This window comes from Schistocerca nitens, chromosome 1, assembly GCF_023898315.1.
Source record: "Schistocerca nitens isolate TAMUIC-IGC-003100 chromosome 1, iqSchNite1.1, whole genome shotgun sequence".
NCBI lineage: Eukaryota > Metazoa > Arthropoda > Insecta > Orthoptera > Acrididae > Schistocerca > Schistocerca nitens.
Window position 1 is genome coordinate 112172990 of NC_064614.1, and position 21851 is coordinate 112194840.

A 21851-nucleotide genomic window follows, 5' to 3' on the forward strand; every position below is an offset into this window, starting at 1 on the left:
CAAACCTTTGGCACTGCTGATACCCTGCGGTCGATTCATCCTTTCTCTAAGGACCTATTGGGCCAAGAACACCACTGGACGTGATGGCATGAGCCTGGAGTGCAGCATGACCGCAATTTTCGCACTGGTGTACAGGATGGAACAACTAGGAACCGTTCTAAATTATTTCATGGAACCTGAACACAATTCGAAGCAGAAAAGGTGCTTATGCTCTTTCAGCCCTCGTTTTCGCACCCTCGAAATTATGAGGTGGATGCTATATTGACAGATGTGTCAATAAAACGCCAAAGGGTCCCTCTAAGATCCCCCAACCCCCCTCCCCCAAAGTTCAGGAACGCTCTCGAAGCAACCTGCCCGTGTTCGTTGTGCCTGCACAGAGATAAACTGTGACAGTGTGTCCTAAGCTCCTGCAGGCAGGCAACCCGCTGACAACCCTCCAATTCTGCACGTGTAGCCTGTCTGCAGGCGCCTAGGACTCTCGTCACAGTTTGTTTCTGTACTGATACATTTTTAAAGTGATCAACAGAGACAATTGGGTGGCAACGATGCTGTTATTAAACTGGGGGTTCTTAGAGGGACCCTTTGCTGTCCTTTTCACACATGTGTCAGGTTCGCACCCCTGCTGGCCAAAAATGTCCTTAGAGGGATGAATGGTCTGGGGAGCATCAGCGGTGTCATAGACTGTGAAGAACGTTGTCCTTCTGCTCATTATACTGCAATGCTACGCCCAGTGATCTTTCGTGTTGATTCTGTGTGGTGCTGTGTGTGAAACGTTTTCATCGGCCACTGTGTGATTTCAATGCTGAGCGTCGCGGTTCTGACCTCCATCGGAGAGGCATTAACGGGGGTAGGACGTCAAATGGGCCGACTTGGAGCAGGAGAAACACCATAGGACATTTTAATTTCCACTGCCTATACTTTTACAAATAAATTTATAAAACTTTGTCAGCATGACCAACAAGGATTCAGGATTCACACTCATAGCAGTGGAAGTTCAGAAACATGACAAAATAAATTTTTTTTACACGTGAAATTTCATCATTTTTTCAGTTACTGTTGGCAGAATTCGATGCTATAGGTACACTTTTCTTCATAAGTAGGAGAGACTCTTCGATGAATTTTCACAGCATACAAACCATACTTACAGGTGTATCAAACTCTAGAATTTATTTAATTTATGAAAACATGAATAAGCTGTTACATTTTAAACTTCATGTTTAGAAAAAACCCAAATTTTATAGTTACTTATCCCAATTTTTAGCACAGTTTTAAATATATTTGGAAAATTCTAGAGTTTCATACACTTGTAACTATGGTTCGTATGCTGTGCAAAATTCATGGAAAATTCTCTCCTAGTTGTGAAGAAAAGTGTACCTATAGGAACAAATGCAGCCAATAATAAGTGAAAAACTGATGAAATTTCAGATACAAGAAAAAATTATTTTGTTACGTTTTTGAACTTCCACTGCTGTGGGTGTGAATCCCGAATCCTTCCAGGTCATGCTGAAACAGTTTTATAAATTTATTTGTAAAAGTATAGACAGTGGAAATTAAAATGTCCTGTAGTGCCTCTCCTGCTCCAAGTCTGCCCGTTTGACGTCCTACCTCCCTTAAAAGAAAGCGTGGAACATTGGTAAAGGGGGGTGGGGAGGGGGGGGGGAGGGGGGGGCGGCACGACCTTCCCACCGGGCGAGGCGACGCAGCTGTTAGCACACTGGACTCGCATTCGGGAGGACAACGCTCCAAATCCGCGTCCGGCCATCCTGGTTTAAGTTTTCCATGATTTCCCTAAATCGCTTCAGGCAAATGCTGGGATGGTTCCTTTGGAAGGGCACAGCCAATTTCCTTCACACCCTTCCCTCTTCCTATGGGACCCGTGACCTGGCTGTTTTGTCCCCTCCCCCAAATCAACCAACCAACCAACGACCTTACCGTTGTGTGACTTATCGATGGTGGTGCTAGGGAGAATTTTGGTGAAACCTGATGCCAACGTGACATCATTAACCCACGTTACACCACAAATAAACTTCTAAGCGCTGACCTTTTTATAGCACATGTCGACAGCTTGTTGTTTCAAGGGGGGACACCGGAGAGTGTCTCGTTTCTATCACCATTACAGGGGAACGTTGCACGCAACTTTGAGACAAATTTCGAACTTCTAGGCCGCAGTGGGAGAATATTACGGCGTCTCTAGAAAGAGATGCCTTAATTGTGTTGCGGGGAGTAAGATGTTTCATTTCAGATTGTTACAATTATTTTTTTTATTATTTTGAGCTTTTCCTCATTACAGAGGCTTATCTCCAACATAATAATTTACTTGGCAATTACAATACAAACAATAAACGTTCTTAAACTATATTTTCAAAATATTCTCCAGGTGTTTCGATCTTATATGTCCTCTTCCTCTGCGCCCATTCTCCTCATTGTGTGCTGTACATTTTGGAGCCAGGTGGTCATAGGCCGTCCTCTTCTTCGTCTCCCCTCCGGTTCCCACTCCAGTATCAATTTGGGAATTCTGGTTTTCTCCATTCGTCGTATATGTCCGTACCACTGTAATTTCTTCCTATCCATTACGTCATATATTCTTTCTTTTATTTCCATTCTCCTTATTATTTCTGTGTTCCTTATCTTGTCTTTCCTGGAGATTCTTGCCGATCTGCTCCAGCTTCTCTAGAGCTTGATATTTTTAAATGTGCTTCATGTTAATTGTCCAGGTCTCCGTTCCATACAGAACCACACTCTGTAATATGGATTTGTATACTAATTTTTTAGTTCTGCTCATTACATTCCTGCTCCATAAGACTGAGTTAAGCATCCCAATGACCTTCCGTCCGCTACTAATTCTTTTATTGATTTCTGACTCTGATTTTCCCTCGATTTCTAAAATGGATCCCAAATAACAGAAAGTGTTTATCTCTTTGATTTTCTTTCGTTCAATGTATAGCTCATCTGAATCATTAGTCAAGTATTCTGTTTTTTGGTAATTAATCTTCAAACCCGAAGTTTTGTACGCTACTGGTAGTTGATTGTACATATAGTTACCATCCTCCCCATTTTGTGCTACGACTACTTGATTGATCATCAACAAACAATAAATTATGTAGATGAACTATATCTCTTATTTCTAATCCCATACTATTACATTTACGAGACCATGTTCTAAAACTAGTATCTATATTCACTGCTGGCCACTGTAAATGCAACACCAAGAAAGACAAGAGGTAGCACAACAAAATTTATTTTGTAGATAACATGTTGACCAAGTATCAAATGATTACGTTTACAGACGTCTGTGACATGTGGTTCCTGCCAGAATCAGTAGCCAGAGTAGCCGCCATTGTTGGAGATCACCGCTGCCACACGTCTCGGCATTGAGTCAAAGAGACGTTGGATGTGTTCCTGGGGTACAGCAGCCCAAGCAGCTGTCACACGTTGCCAAAGATCATCTAGTGTGGCAGCTGGGGATGTAATCTGGGTCACTCGTTGAGCAACCATGGACCACATGTTTTCTATCGGCGAAAGATCCGGAGAGCGAGTCGGCCAGGGAATCAATTCAATCTGGTTATTGACGAAGAACCTTTGGACAATGCGTGCCACGTGTGGTCGCGCATTATCCTGTTGAAATATGGCTGTGGCCGAGCCCTGAAGGTAAGGAAGGACAACTGGCTCCAGCACCTCGGATATGTAGCGTCGGCTATTTAAAGTACCGGCAATGCGTACTAGAGGCGTGCGAGCGTAATATCCAATACCGCCCCATACCATAATACCCGGTGCAAGACCATTGTGGCGGTGCATAATGCAGCTGTCCAGCATCCTCTCTCGGTGTCTCCACACTCGAATCCGACCATCGTGGTGCTGCAGACAGAAGCGTGCCTCGTCAGTAAAGACAACGTCATTCCATTCTGCCGTCCACATCCGTCTGTCATCACACCATTGGCGACGGAGACGTCTGTGGTTCTGCGTCAGTGGTAGACGAAGCAATGGACGTCTTGCGGACAGACCACTCTGCTGTAAACGGCGTCGAATGGTACGCGCAGACACTGGGTGACGCAATGTGCTGTGCTATGGTTCGGGATGTCACTGAGCGATCCGTCACTGCCATGCGCACAATTTGCCTATCAGCACGTGCAGTGGTGCACTGAGGTGAATGCGATCGACCACGTCGGTCCGTCGTACCCGCCTGCATCCAACGGTCACATATCCGCATTACAGTTGTTTGGTTTCGTCCAACACGACTAGCGATTTCTCTGTATGATAATCCACAATCTCGGTAAGCCACTATCCCTCCTCTGTCGAACTCGGATACTTGATCAAAAGATGTTCGCTGTTGTCTACGAGGCATAACTGATCGTCTTGTGAAACAACCACAAGGTAAACACACGTGCCGAACGTACACTCGTCGAAATCGCCAAGCCTTAAATGGCGCTATGAGGTGGCGCCACAGGCGCGCGTGATGTGCGTCTGCGCTGAAATTCTAATCAGTTGCATATCTCATCGCTGCAAACTCATGGTGTAAATTTCACTTGATTCGGATGCTTCCTTCAGGGTGTTGCATTTACGGTGGCCAGCAGTGTATATTTTAAGTAATGATGGTGAAATGGGACAGCCCTGTAAAAGGCCTTTTCTTGTTCTAAATTTCTGTGAAAGTTTATTACCAACTTTCACTTGGCGAAGGTTATCTTTATAGATCTGTTGTATTATTTTAATCAAGGAAGGGTTTATGTTTGCCATAGGTAGTTGTGGTGTGCGTACTGTAAGACCTTGGGTACACACACCACCAGATTATTTGACTAGTCGCTGTAACGAAGTAGGCGAGTGTCAGCAATATGTCTCGTGGTCTTATTGTGGCGTGTTTATCTTCTGCCGTTAGGTCAGACGATAGAAATGCCACTTGCACGCTTAGAGTAGCAGATTGATGGTGACCAACTTTACACAGAACTTGATTAATTTTCACACACATTTATTAAAATAATAAAAAGCATAGACATTACGTAACTTGATTCTGGATGCCTTTTACAATTGACAATCTGAAGTTCCTTTGGTCTTGGTACGTTAATCTTATTCTCACATATCTCTGATACTTGACAAAGTGTCTATTCATTTATCTTCATGGCTATGTACAGGAATATGGTAATCTTATTAGGTGCAGACTGAAACTTGACTATAGACTGGTGCAGACAAATGCAGACTGGTACAGACTGGTGCAGACAAACGCAGACTGGTACAGACTGGTGCAGACAAATGCAGACTGGTACAGACTAATGCAGACTCGTGCAGACTGACTATTCGGAGGTCTGTACACACGTTATAATACCTCGTGCGTTCAGGTATCACTGTGCGAGTGTGATCTGCGAGGAGAAAAGGTTTTACTTTAGCAGCAATCTCATTGGCTGCGTTACATATTAATACGCGGATCGGCGGAAGCAGAATTTGGTCCGTCTCTAAGGCAACGCCATCTCGTAGTGCGGAGACGGACGAGCGCTGTGCCTGCGCTGTTGTGCTTAGCGGGGCGCGCTCTACTGGCAAAGTTGTGTACGCGCTGACTACGCGGAACTATGTACACAACAGTAGTGTTCTCCAAAGTAATTTTCTTGAAACAGTATCATACTCTTTTTCTAGATCTATGAAAATTAATCCTATATTTTTTGATTTTTTCCTATGTTTCTCCAAAATCTGTCGTAATGTGAAAATATGGTCTACACACGATCACCCGGGCGTGAATCCACATTGTTCTTCTTGGGTTGTTGTTGTTGTTGTTGTGGTCTTCAGTCCCGAGACTGGTTTGATGCAGCTCTCCACCCTACTCTATCCTGTGCAAGGTTCTTCATCTCCCAGTACCTACTGCAGCCTACATCCCTCTGAATCTGCTTAGTGTATTCATCTCTTGGTCTCCCTCTACAATTTTTACCATCCACGCTGCCCTCCAATGCTAAATTTGTGATCCCTTGATGCCTCAGAACATGTCCTACCAACCGATCCCTCCTCTAGTCAAGTTGTGTCACAAACTCCTCTTCTTCCCAATCCTATTCAGTATCTCCGTTTAGTTATGTGATCTACCCATCTAATCTTCAGCATTCTTCTGTAGCACCACATTTCGAAAGCTTCTATTCTCATCTTGTCCAAACTATTTATCGTCCATGTTTCACTTCCATACATGGCCACACTCCATACAAATATTTTCAGAAATAACTTCCTGACACTTAAATCAATACTCGATGTTAACAAATTTCTCTTCTTCAGAAACGCTTTCCTTGCCATTGCCAGTCTACATTTTATATCCCGTCTACTTCGACCATCATCAGTTATTTTGCTCCCCAAATAGCAAAACTCCTTTACTTCTTAAACATATATTTGCAAATTTATGTGCCCAATTGGGCTGGCGGCCGTTCATTTTTTCATTCCCATATGAATTTTACCACTTTCATTAACTCCCAAGATTCAAGTCCGTTTAGTTTTTATGTTAATTTTACCATGTTCAAAATTAAAGTCCGTCATCCATTAGACACACGCGCGATCAAAATTTAAAATCCTCACAGAGGGTAACCTTAGCTTGTTCCACGGCAAGTTAGCGTGGCATTTCCCAGGACAAAAATAGTAGGTTAGGTCGTTAGGGAGGAGTGACGTATGACAGGCAGGCTAGTGTTGTACCACAGTGAGAGCCAGGTGGCCTACCTGAGGGCAGCGGCGTGCCGTCGGCCGCGAGCACCAGCCTCTCGGCGCGCAGCTTGGAGGCGGCGTAGCCCGGCGCGATGAGGCCGCGCTCCGCGTCCGGCCCCGGCAGGTCGCCCACTGCGGGCGCAGCGGCGCGGCTCTCCGTCTGGTTGACCAGCAGCGAGAAGCTGAGGCCGGCGGCGGCGCCCAGGTACGGCGTCAGGCACACCTCGGCCGTGCTGGCCAGCACCAGCCGCGCCACGCCCTCCTCCACGCACAGCCGCACCACCGTCTCCGTGCCTGCACAGGGCCGTAGCACGTCTGCTCTCTCTCACCTGCCACTCCACACCGGTCACACTACGAGCCAAAACTTAGGGAATACGAGGCGAGAGTCAGTTCCACGAGAAAGTGTAGCCCCTTATCTGTACGAAATAAAGCACACTATTATAAATATACACTACTGGGCATTAAAATTGCTACACCACGAAGATGACGTGCTACAGACGCGAAATTTAACCGACAGGAAGAAGATGCTGTGATATGCAAATGATTAGCTTTTCAGAGCATTCACACAAGGTTGGTGCCGGTGGCGACACCTACTACGCGCTGACATGAGGAAAGTTTCCAACCGATTTCTCATACACAAATAGCAGTTGACCGGCGTTGCCTGGCGAAACGTTGTTGTGATGCCTCGTGTAAGGAGGAGAAATGCGTACCATCACGTTTCCGACTCTGATAAAGGCCGAATTGTAGCCTATCGCAATTGGGGTTTATCGTATCGCGACATTGCTGCTCGCGTTGCTCGAGATCCAATGACTGTTGGCAGAATATGGAATCGGTGCGTTCAGGTGGGTAATACGGAACGCCGTGCTGGATCCCAACGGCCTCGTATCACTAACAGTCGAGTTGACAGGCATTTTATCCGCATGGCTGTAACGGGTGGTGCAGCCACGTCTCGATCCCTGAGTCAACAGATGGGGACGTTTGCAAGACAACAACCATCTACACGAACAGTTCGACGACGTTTGCAGCAGCACGGACTATCAGCTCGGAGACCGTGGCTGCGCTTACCCTTGACGCTGCATCACAGACAGGAGCGCCTGCGATGGTGTACTCAACGACTAACCTGGCTGCACGAATGGCAAAACGTCATGTTTTCGTATGAATCCAGGTTCTGTTTACAGTATCACAATTGTCGCATCCGTGTTTGGCGACATCGCGGTGAACGCACATTGCAAGCGTGTATTTGTCATCACCATACTGGCGTATCACCCGGCGTGATGGTATGGTTACACGTCTCGGTCACTTCTTGCTCGCATTGACGGCACTTTGAACAGTGGACGTTACATTTCAGATGTGTTACGACCCGTGGCTCTACCCTTCATTCGATCCCTGCGAAACCCTACATTTCAGCAGGATAATGCACGACCGTATGTTGCAGGTCCTGTACGGGCCTTTCTGGATACTGAAAATGTTCGACTGCTGCCCTGGCCAGCACATTCTCCAGATCTCTCACCAACTGAAAACGTCTGGTGAATGGTGGCCGAGCAACTGGCTCGTCACAATACGCCAGTCACTACTCTTGATGAACTGTGGTATCGTGTTGAAGCTGCATGGGCAGCTGTACCTGTACACGCCATCCAAGCTCTGTTTGACTCAATGCCCAGACGTATCAAGGGCGTTATTACGACCGGAGGGCCGGCCGCGGTGGTCTAGCGGTTCTAGTCGCTCAGTCCGGAACCGCGCGACTGCTACGGTCGCAGGTTCGAATCCTGCCTCGGGCATGGATGTGTGTGATGTCCTTAGGTTAGTTAGGTTTAAGTAGTTCTAAGTTCTAGGGGACTTATGACCACAGCAGTTGAGTCCCATAGTGCTCAGAGCCATTTGAACCATTTTTTACGACCAGAGGTAGTGGTTCTGGGTACTGATTTCTCAGGATCTAAGCACCCAAATTCCGTGAAAATGTAATCACATGTCAGTTCTAGTATAATATATTTGTCCAATGAACACCCGTTTATCATCTGCATTTCTTCTTTTTGTAGCAATTTTAATGGACAGTAGTGTAAGTTTACATGCAAATACATGTTGTTACTAAATGCACAATTACCTAATAGTTAGTCAAATCGCTATCATTATCATTATAGCTTGGCACCTATTTGGCATGCTTTTCGCAAGATTTTCTGTATATTGTCTCGGTAACGATCCCCATATCGTCCTGATTTTATACGACAGCTGCTTCAAAGTAGCGGGTGGTTATAGTTTAATTTTCCCTGTTTAACATCTTATAACACGGAAACTAACTACCGTACGAGGACCAAACTTGGCAGCATTAATGTGTATATGGCAATAGGTAAAGATGGTAAAAAATTTTATTGTATTCTACTTTCATCATTTTAACTTAGCCCCAGGCAGTGGCGTGAGCTGTTACATAAACTACTCCGCAGTACTTGTGGTTGGCTCCCACGCTATACCGCTGAGCTAGGGACGCCACCACGGTATTGCTGAGTGAGAGACCCAACTATCTGCCTCAAACGCGCCAATGGGAGGACCGGGTCCCGTCACTTGAGGGACACGAGGGGGTCGGCAAGGTAGCGGCCGCAACAGCGCGTCGTTCTCTTGCCTGCCAGATTCCTTACCCCCTGGCCATGTCCGCCAGTCCTTCCTATTGAGGGCTAAATGCTCTTTCCGTGCCATGTTCTGTTCACTCTGTGGCCGTAGCTAGTTTTCATGAACATTTTATCCCTTAGTGGTAGTTTTTGGCAATCCTGGCATTTATCATTGTTCGTACAGGAAAAACACCCCGGATGCCCACCTGTTACCATCCTGACATGCACAAATGTCAGGGACATGGGGAAGAGAAATAATGCAGAATAACTTCAATTGAAACACTTTTAACGTGCTGCTACAGTACATCATACCATTACATACCGGTACCATTACTGCTACTAAAGGGGCTCAATACGTCGCCCATCAGTGTCCAGAAGCGTCTGAAAGTGCAGGATTGCATTCTTCATTTCAGAACGAAGCTTGTTCGTAGATATGCTGGATACCTCTCTTGATATGTTGCTCTTCAGATCGGCACATGTGTGAATGTTCCCCTGGTAAACGATGTCCTCCAGGGAGCCCCAGAACCAGAAATCACAGAGAGTCAGATCAGGTGATCTTGCCAGCCAAGCATTTGGATACGATCGGCTGATAATTCGATCGTTTCCAAATGTGTTTCGGAGAAGCAGGTGAACTGCACAAGCGATTTTTCATAAAAACTGTTGAGTTCAATGCTTCTCTCTCCTATAGGGTGGGTATGACATGCTGGCGAAGCATATCGCAGTAACGCTGGCCAACCACACTGCACGTTCAAAAATGGTTCAAATGGTTCTGAGCACTATGGGACTTAAGTTCTGAGGTCATCAGTCCCCTCGAACTTAGAACTACTTAAACCTAACCAACCTAAGGACATCACACACTTCCACGCCCGAGGCAGGATTCGAACCTGCGACCGTAGCGGTCGCGCGGTTCCAGACTGTAGCGCCTAGAACCGCTCGGCCAAGCCGGCCGGCACACTGAACGTCTTTGGTCTTTGAGCGCCATCCTTTTTAAAAAGGAATTGGCCAGTGATGAATGTAGCCATGAAGCCACACCATACGGTGACACGTTCACCATACAGAGGAACTTCATGCACAGCTACTGGAGGTGAAGATCCCCACACTCGACAATTCTGTGTGTTCACCTCACCCGTCAGAGAAAAATGAGCTTCGTCTGTCCGTAGGATGGCCCAGAGTCAGCCCTCGTCAACTTGAAACGATGTCAAGTGAGAGTGAGGGTGAGAGACTGTAGTACCGCAAACCCTGTGCGAGATGGCTTCCCAAGAAACTGTCCAAACAATCACAAAGCACAGTAGATGGAAATGGATGCCGCCTCAATGTATCATTATGAAATAGAATTTTTTTTTAATTGTTGCAGGAGACGAGACAAGGTCTATTTAGAAAATGAAGAAACAAAAGAGCATTCCAAGCAGTGGATGCCTTCTCACTCCCCCAGTAAACCAAAGAAGTGTAGGCGAATCTTTAAGAGAAAGTGTAACGCTACTGCGTCCTGGGGCCGAAAAGGAGTTTTCTTGGTGGAATTCATGGAAAGTCGTACGACTGTCACTGCAGCCTCATATAGAATGACTCTTCAACGTCTAAGAATGACAATTCAGAACAAGCGAAGAAGAATGTAGTCATCAGGCACTGTCCTTCTTCATGAAAAAGCTCTGCCATACGCTGCAGCTGCAACAAAGACGCCCCTGCAGTGTTCTCGATGGGAAGTGTTTGATAACCACCATGCAGCGCGGACCTGGCTCCCTCTGATTTTCATCCCTTTGCTCACATGAAACACTGCCTAAGAGGATAGCGTTTTGGGCCGCGCAGGATTAGCCGAGCGGTCTGGGGCGCTGCAGTCATGGACTGTGCGGCTGGTTCCGGCGGAGGTTCGAGTCCTCCCTCGGGCATGGGTGTGTGTGTTTGTCCTTAGGATAATTTAGGTTATGTAGTGTCTAATCTTAGGGACTGATGACCTTAGCAGTTAAGTCCGATAAGGTTTCACACACATTTGTTAAAAACACACATTTGACAGCGTTTTGGCACAGACAACAAGCTGCAGGCCAGCGTAAAGATTTGGAGGAAAGCACAGGCGGCTGCCTTTTATGACAAGGATATTGGAAAGTTGGTTCCACGCACGCTAAGACAATTGTCTAAGTCAGAGCAGCAGCTATATAGAGAAGTAGACGGAAAGTGTAGCTCACTGTTGCAAATAAAACATTTTTGACTTGCGCTATGGTTTCAATTTCACGACCGATCGGACCCATAAAAAAATAACCGTCGTGTACAGCGTTATTCACATGTACTTCAGAGATTTCGGGAGGCGACAGCTCAGCAAAATGCAGTACATATAGAAACCAGACACACATCAGTGCATAGAGAAACCCTCAAGTCTTAGACTCACTTTACAGGTGCTCAATATAGACACCGTCTGTGACACAGCAATGTCACTCATTGACGTTGCTGACATGAACTGCCTGCGAAGGCGCAACCACATTACAAATGTCCTGCCTATCTGCAGGCGTGAACTACATTGCCTGACAAAAAAAATAAGACTTGCAAACATGTTGGTAGTAAGGGCTCACTTACAATTGTGATGTTGCACTAATCTGGCCGGGATGCGTTCTCTGATTTGGTTGGGAAGGGTGTCATAAAGCCGTTGTATCCCCTCCTGAGCCAAGCTGACCCAACAGCTGTTGTAAAAGGTCTTTGATATACTGGACAATATCATTGGGACGGAGTTGATCGCCGAGCTGCTCCATCACAAGTTCTATCCGGGACCGATCTAGAGATCTCGCCGGCGATATCAGTGCGCATTTCGCCAACAGTAGTGTGGTTACGTGTTGGCGCGAGTATGCGAGCAACACAGATTAGCAAAGTTATTTATTATTGATTGTGCATGAAAAGTAATTTTGTATCTTATGTTGGTTAGACTGTGAGTGGCTTAAGGATCGTTGACCCTCGTGAGTACACGATTCTGCTATTGTGGTTTTATTATTTTAGTCAACGCGAGTGTGTGAATTACGTAACTGGCATTCCTTGCGAAATTTTCTACTACGTCTGTTAACATCTGCCTAAGTCTGAATATCCGCGCCACTTGTGGTAGCGACCCATTTCAGCCAACACTACCTGATCAAGAACCGACACCTTCTCTATCAGTAAGACAAACTACTCGGAGCGAAAACGCCAGTTCATTACAATTTCCACTATTTTTGTATCTTTTCAGATAAGATCCACCTGCTATCCCCACATGAACTGCAGTCTCAGTATGAATGAAGTCTGTACCATGAACAGAGTAGTACATTTGTAGTGGGAAGGGAGGGGAGGGGGGAGTGAGGGTGGGTTTCGTAACTACATTGAAGCGTCATACCTGCAGTTGTTGCATTTCACACACATCAAAAAAAAGTTTTGCATCACCTCGGTTCTGACAGTTCCGGAACCTGTACAGAAAATTGGAATGCACATTAACATAAACATCATTTCTGTCCTTTTTATTGCTCATGAAAATCACATATTGCATGTTGTACCACCATACAGCGAGACCTTCAGACTTGGTGGTCCAGACTACTGTACACACCGGTACCTCTGATACCCAGTAGCACGTCCTCTTGCATTGATGCATGTCTGTATTCGTCGTGGAATACTATCCACAAGTTCATCAAGGCACAATTGGACCAGATTGTCCCACTCCCCAACGGCGATTCAGCGTAGATCCCTCAGAGTGATTGGTGGGTCACATTGTCCATAAACAGATCTTTTAAATCTATCCCAGGCATACTCAATAGGGTTCATGTCTAGAGAACATGCTGGCCACTCTAGTCGAGCGACGTTGTTATCCTGAAGGACGTCATTCAGAAGATGTGCACGATGGGGGCGCGAATTGTCGTCCATGAAGACGAATGCCTCGCCGATATGGTTGCACTATCAGTCGCAGAATGGCATTTACGTATCGTACAGCAGTTATGGCGCCTTCCATGACCACCAGCGGCGAACGTCCGCCCAACATAATGCCACCTCGAAACATCAGGGAACCTCCACCTTTCTGCGCTCGCTGGACGGTGTGTCTAAGACGTTCAGCCTGACCGGGTTGAATCCAAACCACGTCTCCGACGATTGTCTGGTTGAAAGCAAATGCGACACTCAGCAGTGAAGAGAACGTGATGCCAATCCTGAGCGGTCCAGTCGGCATGTTGTTAGGCTCGTCTGTATCGCGCTGCATGATGTCGTGGTTGCAAAGACGGACCTCGCCATTGACGTCGGGAGTGAAGTTGCGCAACATGCAGCCTATTGCGCACAGTTTGAGTCGTAACACGACGTCCTGTGGCTGCACGAAATGCATTATTCAACATTGTGGCGTTGCTGTAAGGGTTTCTCCGAACCATAATCCGGAGGTAGCGGTCATCCGCTCCAGTAGAAGCCCTTGGGCTACCTGAGCGAGGCTTGTCATCTACAGTTCCTGTCTCTCTGTATCCCCGTCATGTCCGAACAACATCTCTTTGGTTCACTCCGAGACTCCTGGACACTTCCCTTGTTGAGAGCCCTTCCTGGCACAAAGTAACAATGCGGACGCGTTCGAAACGCGGTATTGACCGTCTAGGCATGGTTGAAGTGCAGACAAACACGGGCTGTGTACCTCCTTCCTGGTGGAATGACTGGAACTGATCGGCTGTCAGATCCCCACCGTCTAATAGGCGCTGCTCATGCATGGTTGTTTACATCTTAGGGTGGAATTAGTGACATTTCTGAACAGTCAAAGGGACTGTGTCTGTGATACAATATCGACAGTCAACGTCTATCTTCAGGAGTTCTGGAAACTGCGGTGATGCAAAACTTTTTTTGAAGTGCGTACTTTAGTTATGCATGGTTGCACTATTTCGGACTTAGGCCTTTATCAAGTACCGTCCGTTGGCTGTTTAGCCACGAAAAATCTGTGATGACAAGAATTTTGATTATCAGCAGGTAGCTAATGGTAATGAAGAAAAACCTAAAGCTGAAATTATGCGGTATTGCATTGATAAACTAAAATTAAACAGATGAAGAAAGGAAGATTAGCGTTCAATGTAATGTCAACACCGAAGTCATTACAGTACAAGCTCAGAGTGTGTCAAGGATGTCCGCCTGTGTAGCTGAGTGGTAACGTGTTTGTCTACCATGCAGCAGACCCGGGTTCGGTTCCCGGCCGGGTTGGAGATTTACTCCACTCGTGGACTGGGTGTTGTGTTGTCCTCATCATCATTTCGTCCTTATCACCGCCAAGCAAGTTGCAAAATGTGGCGTCGCCTGGATTAAGACTTGCAACTCGGGGCCGAACCTCCCCCACTAAAACACTAATACGACCTATTCTTGAGTACTGCTCGAGCGTTTTGGGATCCCTATCAGGTCGGATTGAGGGAGGACATAGAAGCAATTCAGAGGCGGGCTGCTAGATTTGTTACTGGTAGGTTTGATCATCACGCAAGTGTTGCTTCAGGAACTCGGGTGGGAGTCTCTAGAGGAAAGGAGGCATTCTTTTCGTGAATCGCTACTGAGTAAATTTAGAGAACCAGCATTTGAGGCTGACTGCAGTACAATTTTACTGCCGCCAACTTACATTTCGCGGAAAGACCACAAATATAAGATAAGACAGATTAGGGTTCGTACAGAGGCATATAAGCAGTCATTTTTCCCTCGTTCTGTTTGGGAGTGGAACAGGGAGAGAAGATGCTAGTTGTGGTACGAGGTACCCTCCACCACGCACCGTATGGTGGATTGCGGAGTATGGATGTAGATGTAGATGTAGATGTAGAATTGGGTCTCCGGCCAACAGTGCCACACGATCATATTATTTCTTGTTTTGTGTTTCAGGGGTGGGGAAGATAACCGGCCGTGCGGTTTTAGAGGAACCATCCCTGCATTTGCCGGCAGTGATTTAGGACAATCATGGGAAACCTAAATCTGGATGGCCAGATGCGGATTTGAGCCATCGTCCTCCCGGATGCGACTCCACTGTGCTAACCACTGCGACACCTCGATCCATTGTCGAAAGTGGCGTGGAGTCATTTAAGAAACTCACGGAAACTGTGGACCCGGTTTGAAAGAACAACACTGAAGAAAAAATTTGGTTGATATCAGCGCTATCTGTATGGAAATCTTAGAAATTCCCCTTTCCCTCGTACGAGTTACGGACGTACCTTTGACGTTGTGCTGGTGCAGCGCGTCGTAGTCGGGCGGGAAGCTGTAGTCGACGAGTGCTGCACAGTGGAAGACGACGCCGGCGCCGCGGAAGGCCAGCCTGCAGGCATCGGCGTCACGCACGTCCGCCACGAAGCTGCACACCGCCACACGCTGGTCGCACTCTGCAACGGACCACACGCTACTTGACGAACGGTGCTACAGCCTGGTTTCACACCGTCAGTGTTACCAGGTTTAACGCCACTGCACTCAAACTATGAACAGCGTATTCACGTACATAGAACACTGCGAAATGCAAAACTGGGAATTGTACCACAGTTAATTTACTAGGCACGGCTGAGTAAAGTTGAGACACCGCCCACGGCTAATGCAAGAGGTCGCGGTCACTTCCGGCTGTCCAGGAGACCTGCGGGTGCAACAAGTATTGCCACGACCAAAGAAATAAACTGAAGAGCCAAAGAAGCTGATACAGCTGCCTAATGTCGTGTAGGGTCCCCGCGAGCACGCGAAAGTGCCGTAACATGACGTGGCTTAGACTTGACTAATGTCTGAAATAGTGCTGGAGGGAACTAACACCATGAATCCTGCAGGGCTCTGCATAGATCCGCATGAGTACGGAGGGTGGAGATCTCTTAAGAACGGGACGTTGCAAGGCATCCCTGGAAATGCCCAAGTCCGTCGGAATGCACAATGGACATGAATGGTTGTAGGTGATCAGACAGGTTGCTTACGTACGAGTCACCTGTCAGAATCGTATCTAGAAGTATCAGGGATCCCATATCACTCCAACTTACACGCCCCAAACCATTACAGAGCCTCCATCAGCTTCAACAGTCCCCTGCTGACATGCAGGGTCCATGGATTCATGAGGTTGTCTCCATATCCGTACATGTTCATACGCTCGATACAATTTGAAACGAGACTCGTCCGACCACGCAACATGTTTCCAGTCATCAACAGTCCAATGTCGGTGTTGACGGGCCCTGGCGATGCGTAAAGCTTTGTGTCGTTTAGTCATCGAGGGTACACGAGTAGTCCTTCGGCTCCGAAAGCCCATATCGATGACGTTTCGTTGAAGGGTTCACATACTGACACTTGTTGATGCCCCAGAACTGACATCTGCAGCAATTTGCGGAAGGGTTCCACTTCTGTCAGGCTAAATGATTCTCTTCAGTCGTTGTTGGTTCCGTTCTTACAGGATCTTTTTCCCGGCCGCGGCGATGTCGGAGATTTGATGTTTTACCGGACTCCTGATATTCACGATACACTCGTGAAATGGTAGTACCGGAAAATCCCCACTACATCCCTCGTGCGCCGACTATAATACCTCGCTCAAACTCACTTAATTATTGATAACCTGTCATTGTAGCAGCAGTAACCGATCTAACAACTGCGCCAGACGCTTCTTGTCTTATTTAGACGTTGCCGACCACAGCGCCGTATTCTGCCTTTTCACATATCTTTGTATTTGAATACGCATTCTTTGGCGCTTCAGTGTATCTTGATGTATTCAGAATGTTGGAACATAGATCGAGTATAGTTACTAAGTTTGATCACCTAATGGTTTCCGCTGAATTTAGAAAGGAATGTCATTAGTCTACTCTAATGAAGCTGTTGTTAATAAATTACTTCACTTGTAAGTAATATAATTTGTGCGAAACTAAGTCAATGGAAGACAGAGGGAAAAAAGATCAGAAAAATGTACACGAAGCTGATACTGTTTGAAGAACAATGTTACACTTTTCTTGTAAATTGGCCTACTTACTGTGGAAATATAGTCTCACCTGTCGAATAATCGCAGGTCGAGGTAACAGAATACTATTTATTATTAATCTTTTTCAATTATTCCTATTAGCTTTACAACAAAAATATTAGATTGTCGGCAGAGATCTGTTTTTCACCCCAGTGCACAACGTACAAAAATATGATTCAGTTTTATTTTATCGATTATCAAATAATTTTGATAGCCTGCGCCTGTAAGAACAATTGTTTCACTCGTTAAACAATAATACTTGCTGTTGTACAACGACAGCAGGAGGTTGACATCAGTGTTGTTGTGTCCTGTAGCATGTCGAATTTAGTAGAGCTTATGCAAGTGCATGCATATTCATCTACATGAACTGAACTTACGAGATCCGGTATTTTGCTCTTTTCCGAGAAACCAATATCCTAACGCAATATGACATAAAACATGGCAGCTCTGGCTTGCATTAAAACTGTTCAAAGAAATTGAAAAACCTCATAACGCTAGAACAAATACATAAATAAATAAAACTTGCCTACACGCCTGAAATTCTCCACAACGGGAACGATAGTTAAATCTTCGAACTACATTTTTAAATGTTTGTTTAATCAACTAATGTTTGTTTTCCCTGTAAAAACCAACGATCTGTTAAATTTACCTCAGATAAATATGTAAAACATTCAGTTACTAATGGTTAGTCAGCCGGGGTGGCCGAGCGGTTCTAGGTGCTACAGTCTGGAACCGCGCTACGGCTACGGTCGCAGGTTCGAATCCTGCCTCGGGCATGGACTTGTGTGATGTCCTTAGGTTAGTTAGGTTTAAGTAGTTCTAAGTTCTAGGGCAACGCAAGCTCGCGTAAACACATACTGTTCATTTCTAGACAGGGGCGTTGAAGTGTAGCGGCCATCAACACCAAGGGGTGGTAGGGAGGAGGGGATTTACGACTGCCTACGAATCTACGAGTCTATGATCAACAAGTCAGCATATTGGACTGCTGTTCGCGCTGAGTCCAGTACGCTGACCTAACACCCTCCATCTGGATGGCCACCTGCAGGCCTACCTCAGCTACTGTCGGCCATCTATCCTGGTAATCTACAGTTCGAGCCCCGGTCGTGAGGCTGCTCGTCCACTCATCTACTGTCGCTTGTGCAGGCAGACCCTTTGCTGTTGGCCTCCACTTGCATGGGCAGACTCTGCTGCCGTTCCATCCATGTTGGGCTCACGGCGTGGTTCTGCATGCCTTGGCCCACGCCGTTCTGACCGGCCGGGCTGCCTCTGTCCTGTGTGGCTTCTGTTGTAAGCTGGTGCCTGCTGCTAGAGTCAGCGACCTTGCCGAGTCACTGCCGTCATCGTTTCAGCGACCGTGCGACGATGCAAACTTCTTCGCAGGCTGCCTACAGCTTATGTCCTCGGGGCGTTGGCTTTTGCTACCATTGTCACGCTCCTGTATGTTGGTGAACAATAAATGAATGATTTACAAATGATGTTTTCATCACGATACATCGGATGACTAACAGACATACACTCACTGCATCCCTGCTACCCCACCCAGCGCGGTAAACCACTGGCCTTCTGACCTCTGCCAAAGTGACTGGCGATAAATCACAAAGGGAGTCTCACAGGGTTCAATTTTGGGTCGTCTGCTATTCCTCATATAGGTGAATAATTTTCCACTCAACGTTCAACAAGCAGAGTTGGTACATAAATACAGGTATCTGGAATAGATTTTCATGCGATTTCACAAAACTACATATGAGAAGTTAAAAACTTGGGGTAAATTTTAGCCTAGTCATCGAAGCTGAAAGTTTACCTTGGCGCGAGTTGTAAGTTGCCGGTATGGCGTCTCTCCGGTGCAGCTAGCTCATTCGTTCATAACCCGGTGTGCGTCGAGTCCAATGGTGATAATACAGCAACAAATGACGTTTTGAGTCCTCCATTCAGTCACAACTGTGCCGTGTGGCTTTCAATCTCACAATCCATCGTTGGCCTCCAAGATCACCGGTTCTCGCAGTACATGGTCCTTTTCCTTTTAAACTGGTGGCCGTGGGCGGGGTAGGGGGAAGGGGAGGGATGTTGGGATTTGTGAAAGTATCCGGCTACACGTCCCTCCTTCCAGAAACTTTGGTTGAACTGCGACGCAGCAACAACGTCGAAAGTTCCGTGTGCCTTTTCGCGAATGATGCCGTTGTGTAGAGAAAAGTCATACTTGTAAAAAATTACACCGAAACGGAGGAAGACTTGCATATGATCAACTTTTGGTATAGTGCCAATAGTGCCAATTTTTCCTCAACACAAATATATGTAACGTGTGGTGTACACATAAAGTCCCATTATTGTATGATTACCCGACTGCAGAACGATAGCTGCCAGAATGATATTCGTTGGAAGAATCCTCAGCAAACGCAGTCTTTCAAAAAATAACACTCTTTCGACCAATAACTGGATATTGTTTGCCAGTCTGGGATCCTCCCAGACAGGACTGATAGAGGAAATAGAGAAGATCCAAAGAAGAGCAGTACATTTCGTTACATATTCATTTAGCAAGAGCAAAAACGTCACAGAGATGCTCAGTCAACTACAGTGGCAGACGTTGCAAGACAGGCGTTCTTCATCACTGAATGGTCTATTGTTAAAATTCCCAGAACGTACGTTTCAACCAATATATTGCTTCCTCCCACGTATATCTCCTGAAAAGACCATAAAGAGTCCAGTCTACGTGGGGCCCTACCAACAGTCGTTCTTCCCGCGAACGATGCGCGGCTGGAACAGGAAAAGTGGAAGCTGACGGTGGTACACAAAGTACCCTCCGCCATAAGTCACGAAGTGGCTTGTGGAATACAGATGTAGATGTAGGCTGCAGTACGTTCAGACGTGCTGGCAAAAGTAGGGGACGGCTGACTAGCGTCTGAATGTTTGTGTGAGTCCTGTAGAAGCCACATATGTGGAAGACAAATGAAAACTTTGATGCTAAATGAGAATGTAAAAAGCTTGTACGTGCGTACTTGTAAAAGACATACCCCTATTTTAGAAAGCAATCTGTTACAAGAATCTTTGAGTGCTTTTGAAAATAAAAATTCTGTAGCCCCTGCGTGTGTCAAAATTTAAGCCAAGTTCCTACAGTCATGCAGAAGACATCAAAGGTTGGTGTGGTCCCGCTAGATGTGGTTCGTCATTGTCTCCTCCGACCTGTTGTGAAGTGTCAAGTGTGGAACTGTGTCGTATGGATGACTATGATGAGTGCTTGCCCAGTGTAGTGCTGGAGTTTTGATGAAGTGAAGGGATAGGGCGTGACCCAGTGTCAGCACAAAGCCTACTCCTCGTGAATAGCACATAGGGGGCCGCCGAATTTAACATTGCCATCCGACGGATAGATCACGACCAACAGTGTCACAAGCTCTAATTTCACGAGACACTGTAGAGAGGTTCAAAAATGGTTCAAATGGCTCTAAGCACTATGGGACTTAACATCTGAGGTCATCAGTCCCCTAGAACTTAGAACTACTTAAACCTAACTAACCTAATGACATCACACACATCCATGCCCGAGGCAGGATTCGAACCTGCGACCGTAGCGGTCGCGCGGTTCCAGACTGAAGTGCCTAGAACCGCTCGGCCACAGCGCCCGGCACTATAGAGAGGTTTGGAATTTCATCCAGGACATTGCCGCAAGGACTAGTTGATCACGAGTTCTACGCTACCACCCCCTGCTATCCTTGCTGGTCAAATAGTGGTGGTGAAAATTTTTCAAGAACAGGCACGATTCGAACCGACTTACTTTCGAGTAAGTGCGCACCACCGCACAAGTCTACGTTAGCGACTTCGGCTATAGATGCTGGTGTAAAAGATATAGTCTTGTGAAATCGGAGGAACCGGTAGGAACACCCTGCATGCCGCGTGAATCCGAACTCGGCCGGCAAAATTTCCGAGGCAGGGATTTTTTCTGAGTACTTCGGTATGCGGAACACGTGGTCTCTGGTGACCCGTCACAGAGTAATCATGTCATTAGGATTTTTTCGGTCTGTTACTCCAGTTAGCCGTGTTTCTGTGAAAATACATTCACAACACCGAAAAAGCCTGTGAAACACAAACACTCAAACACTAAAATATACAACACAGAACAGAAAGAAATCAACGCCCCCCTCCTCCCGGAAAACATCTTGTAAATTTTATCACAGCACGTTCAATCTGTTTCGTCAGTGCAGAGTACAGTACGCAATACATGGAGAACTCTTGCTTTACAGGTATGCAGCCGGTGACGTCTTCGACAACTGTCTATATTTCGACAGCTGCACAGACGGTCATTTTCGAGGCACTAATGCAGCAGTGTGCAAGGGAATTTAAAAACCTCGGTATGGAGAGCATATCTATAAATACAACACACACACACACACACACACACACACACACACACACACACACAAACACACACACTGTAAACATCAGCGCCACCGCACAACCAAAGAAGACCGACATCAAGAAGTTATCGATAGCCAACAGGTGAGGTAGCAATCACTCTGTCCCCTTATTTTCGAAAAGGGAGAGCGCCGAATTCGACGCAGAATTTAAGGAAAAGCCACCATCTCTATTTAGAAGGTACTTGTTAATGTAATTTCAACCACTTCGTTAATAGCACTATCCCAATAGCTGGAAGTGCATGCCAGAATCTCTGTGTTGTTATATCCCATAAGATGACCGGTTCCAAGGCA

The 21851-nt window shown here is 46.4% G+C and overlaps 1 protein-coding gene across 1 annotated transcript in view; it reads right to left on the reverse strand.

Moving 5' to 3' along the window:
- The window catches only part of LOC126241990 (3 beta-hydroxysteroid dehydrogenase/Delta 5-->4-isomerase type 1), a 213609-nt gene that overhangs the window by 53912 nt on the left and 137846 nt on the right, over nucleotides 1-21851 (reverse strand). The window contains exons 4-5 of the mRNA XM_049948053.1: nucleotides 15401-15565; nucleotides 6673-6951 (exon numbers count right to left, since the gene is read on the reverse strand). Coding sequence (XP_049804010.1) covers nucleotides 6673-6951; nucleotides 15401-15565 — 444 coding nt within the window. The remainder of the gene's footprint in view (nucleotides 1-6672; nucleotides 6952-15400; nucleotides 15566-21851) is intronic.